The 5,000-nt window shown below is 32.9% G+C and overlaps 1 protein-coding gene across 7 annotated transcripts in view; it reads left to right on the forward strand.

Moving 5' to 3' along the window:
* LOC106867469 (uncharacterized) overlaps positions 1-5,000 on the forward strand; it is a 1,580,514-nt gene that overhangs the window by 1,537,891 nt on the left and 37,623 nt on the right. For all 7 annotated transcript variants that reach the window (XR_016238261.1, XM_089341338.1, XM_089341342.1 and 4 more), the window contains one exon: positions 4,702-4,848. Coding sequence is in view for 6 of the 7 variants with exons in the window: in XM_089341338.1 (XP_089197464.1) it covers positions 4,702-4,848 (147 nt within the window). In the remaining variant the exon portion in view is untranslated. The remainder of the gene's footprint in view (positions 1-4,701; positions 4,849-5,000) is intronic.

Consider the following 5,000-nt stretch of genomic DNA (forward strand, 5'->3'; position numbering starts at 1 on the left):
TGTGTTTGTATGTGTATATATATATGTATACACATATATATATATATATATATATATATATATATATACATATATATAAATGTGTTTGTATGTGTATATATATGTATGTATGTATGTGTGTCTATATATGTTCATATGTGTGTATATATATATATGTGTGTATATATATATATATGTGTATTTGTGTATATATATATATATATGTGTGTGTATATATATATATGTATGCATATGTGTATGTGTATATATGTGTGTGTGTGAGAGAGAGAGTATACTTAAATGTATAAACATGAATGTATATTTGAATAAAATATCTATTTAAACAAAAGTGTGTTTGTGTATATATATTTATATGTATATTTATTTATTTATTTATGTGTTTTAGCCAAGTGGCTGTGGTCATGCTCTCACACATCTATGGATATATCTATGGATATATCTGTATATATTTATATATATATATATATATATATATATGTGTGTGTGTATGTATATGTATATATATATATATATATATATGTATGTATATATATATATATATATATATATATATTTATATATATATATGTATGTGTATATATATATATATATATATATATATATATATATATATGTATACACACAGGCGTGTGCATACACACACACACAAATATGTTTATATTTTGATGCATGTGTATATAATTGCTTTGAGAGGTGTATAAGTCGAACCCATCAACCCCAGTACATGACTGGTACTTTTAATTAACTGACCAGGAAAGGATGGAAGGCAAAGTTGCCCTCAGTGATATTTGAACTCAGAACATAAAGGGCCAAGAAGAAATGTCACTTATCATTTTGTCTAATGTGCCACCAATTTCACCAGCCGTCTTAGTGGGAGGGTTTTAATCAATCACATTGACCCCAGTACATGACTGGTAGTTTATTCTATTAACCCCAGCCTGGATTTGAACTCAGAAAGTAGCAATCTGGGTTGTAATACCACAGAGCATTTTCCTGATGTTAGTCATAATTCTTTCTAATTTTGGCACAAGTCCAGACAGTCGGAAGGGAGAGAGAGCAAATCGATTCAATCAACAGGTACTTCATTTTTATTGACTCCTAAAAGCATGAAAGGAAAGGTTGTTCTTGTTGGATTTGAACTCAGAATGGAAGAACTAGAAGAAATTGTGCAAGGCATTTTTCCCCAATGCTTTTATGCTTCTGCTCTCCTGCCATCTTTTTAAGTTTCTAATTTGGAACCAAGATATAGCAGCAATTTTTAGGGTAGGGGTGAGTCAATTTCAACAACCCTAGTATTTGACTCGTACTTTATTCTATCGAGCTCGGAAGGCTGAAAGGCAGTCAGCCTCAGTAGGATTTGAACTCCAATCATAATGATGGATGAAATGCTACCAAGAATTTTGCCCGCCATGCTAGCAATTGCTGCCTTAATAATGATAATAATGGTGCCAAATTTTGCCACAAGAACAGCCATTTTTGGTGGGAGGGGACAAGTTGATTATATCGACCCCAGTGTGTAACTGGTACTTAATTTATTAACCCTGAAAGGATGTAAGGCAAAGTCGACCTCGGCAGAATTTGAACTCAGAATGCGGCTAAGCATTTCGCCCGGTGTGCTAATGATTCTGCCAGCTCAATGCTTTTATAATAATTGTAATAATGATGATTTCAAATTTTGGCACAAGGCTAGCAGGGGGGGGGGTTAAATTGATTACATTGACCCCAGTACTCAAGTAGTACTTATTTTATCGACCCTGACAGGATGAAAGGCAAAATCAACCTTGGTGGAATTTGAACTCAGAATGTGAAGACGGATGAATTACCGCTAAGCATTTCACTTGACAATATAATGGTTCTGCCAGCTCACCACCTTATAATAGTAATAATAATAACAATAGCACTCAGAGAATACAATCCTCCACCAAGGCAACACCAACGTCCTCAACGATTAGCCAGAGATGATTTCTAGAATGAGAATATCTGAAATAACTCCACTTTTCTCACAAATGGGAATACTAAAAACCATCCCGACTTCTCTCAAAAATTAAGTAAAAGAACCGGAAAAATAATTCAGAATCCTTGTCTGGTATCAGATTGATCCCAAAATCTAATCAGTTCATACAAGTTACAAGGCCAAACATCCCTGAAAGTTTCATCCGAATCTATCCAGCGGTTCTTGAGATATCTTGTCCACAGTCAAACAAGCAAACAAACAAATATGACTGAAAACAACACCTCTGCCTTCACTAAGGCGGAGGTAATAATAGTAAAAAAATGATAATAATAATGATAATAATAATAGTAAAAAAAAAAAAAAAAAAAGATTTTGTGTGAGTGAGTTTTAATTCCCCATCTACACTTGTGCTGTTTCATTGATTATAAACAATGGCTTTGTTAATGGTTTCACTCATTTAAAGTCGAGTATGACTTAATATCCAGGTTTCTTCACTTAAGTAACATGTCGCATAGTCTTTGTAAGTAAAGTACTCATTCATATTCTGTCAGTTATTTCTAGTTCCTACAGAGTATTATGTAAATATATATACAGGGTGTCCACAAAGTCTGGGTGCATGGAGTAAATAAAATCATAACATAAACAATTAAATATAAGAAATAATAATTTCTTAAAGTATGTGTTAACCCCCATGTACCTAGACTTTGTGGACACCCTGTATATAAATATACGGCAATAAGAAAATGGAGGGGATCAAGTGGTGGCATTTATCAACTTTTAGAATTATATTATGTCTATTTATTTATTTATTAAAAAAAAAAAACAATTATAACAATATACATGCATGTATAACATATTATGCTTTGCATATATAAAAATACCAGTAATTATTAAAATATGTAATGTAGAACATAGAAAGTAGAATAGTTTCTATGTTCTACATTACATATTTTAATAATTACTGGTATTTTTATATATGTAAAGCATAATCTGTTATACATGCATGTATATTGTTATAATTGGTTTTTTTTAAAACATAAATAAATTGACATAATATAATGTCTAAAAGTTCATGAATACCACCTCTGGATCCCCTCCATTTTCTTAATACCGTATAAATTAAGGGTAAAACAACTTTTTACCCTCACCCATTTATTACATTCAGCAGTGTAATTGCCATGCAAAGAAAAAACACTTGTGTATCAACAATTGGGTATTTTACCAGCAGTATATTGGTTAGATATCATCCCTTAGATGGTTGGATTCACAACCCCTAACTCTCTTGGAATTATATTTCATCATCATCATCATCGTTTAACGTCCACTTTCCATGCTAACATGGGTTGAATGGTTTGACTGAGGACTGGTGAACCAGATGGCTGCACCAGGCTCCAATCTGATTTGGCAGAGTTTCTACAGCTGGTTGCCCTTCTTAACGCCAACCAGCTATATATATATATATATATATATATATATATATATATATATATATATGAACCAGTAGAATATTATGTCACAAAGAAATACATCACAGTAGGCAACTGGAAGAGCAAACAGCCATAGATAACTCTGTACCAACATAGTCTTGCCTGACCCATGCAAGCATGAAGCAGTAGGCGTGGAAACGATGAGGATGGTGACTATGTATGCTAAAATTGCACAAAATCAGTTCATGTTAATAATAGTTTCAAAATCATTAAAAGTCACCTCAAGCTAGTTGGCTCATTATCATCAGATTTAACTATTAATTATGTCTGTTGCTGTCTGTTTGATATATAAATATCTATCTATCTATCTATCTATCTATCTATCTATCTATCTCATTTTGTAACTAGAACTTGAAGGAGATAAGGCTATAAATGATAGTATGTGAATATTATTTATAGCTTTATCTACTTTGAGTTCTGCATTTATTAAACAAATTATTTCCTGTTCTCTTGAAGTTTCTAAATTTGTATTCTTATGATGTAAGGACATATAAGTATGTAACTCACCCACACATGTATACATATATATATAGGCGCAGGCATGGTTTTGTGGTAAGAAGCTTGCTTCCCAACCACTTGCTTGGGGGTTCAGTTCAACTGTGTGGCACCTTGGGCATGTGTCTTCCACTATAACCTCAGGTCAACCAAAGCCTTGTATGTGGATTTGGTAGACAGAAACTGAAAGAAGCCTGTCATATATATATAATTTAATTCATATATAAATTAAATTATATATATTCATGGAAGAAAGTGATGTTTTTTTTTTTCCTTATGAGGTTGTTTCATGCTAATTACTTGATAAATTTTTATAAAATCTTTATCCTAATATTATTTCATATATATATATATATATATGTATGTATGTATGTATGTATATATATGTGTGTGTGTGTGTATGTATGTATGTATGTATGTATGTATGTATGTATATACTTGTGTGTGTGTTTGAGTTTGTCCTACCCACCACTGTTTTAGAACCTGTGTTGCTGTGTTTATGTCCCTGTAACTTAGCAGTTTGGTAAAATAGACCAATAGAATAAGTACCAGGCTTTTTTAAAAAATAGCTACTGGGGGGGGGGGGGGGAATACATTCAACTAAAAATTCTTCAAGGTTGGGTGCCAGCATGGCGGCATTCTGATGACAGAAACTAGTAATAAGGAAAAAGAAAATGTGTATATTACAGTATTATCCTTAAAAATTTTTCACTCACACACAAAGCTATTAAGGTTTAATCTGTACGTTTGTTTTTATATCAACAGGCGCTTAAGTCCGAGCCGATCACACAGCCATGGTCGTGATTACAGCCGAAGTCAAAGCCGAGGCTCCAGGAGGAGAGAATCTCGCAGCCCTTCCATTCGACGGCGACCAGGCTCACCAAGCCATCTTGATAAACGAAGAATTACGAGGTATGGCTATAACACTTTATTTTTTAAATTTCCAGTGCGTGTTGTTGTTGTTGTTTTTTGGCCTCTTAACTGTTGTCATCACAATAGTTGTTGTTGTTGTTTTGTTGCTGCTTTTGTTGTTTCTGTTGCTGTCGTGGTTGTTGTTAGCATAG

This window comes from Octopus bimaculoides, chromosome 24, assembly GCF_046866305.1.
Source record: "Octopus bimaculoides isolate indiv1 chromosome 24, ASM4686630v1, whole genome shotgun sequence".
NCBI classification, from domain to species: Eukaryota; Metazoa; Mollusca; class Cephalopoda; order Octopoda; family Octopodidae; genus Octopus; species Octopus bimaculoides.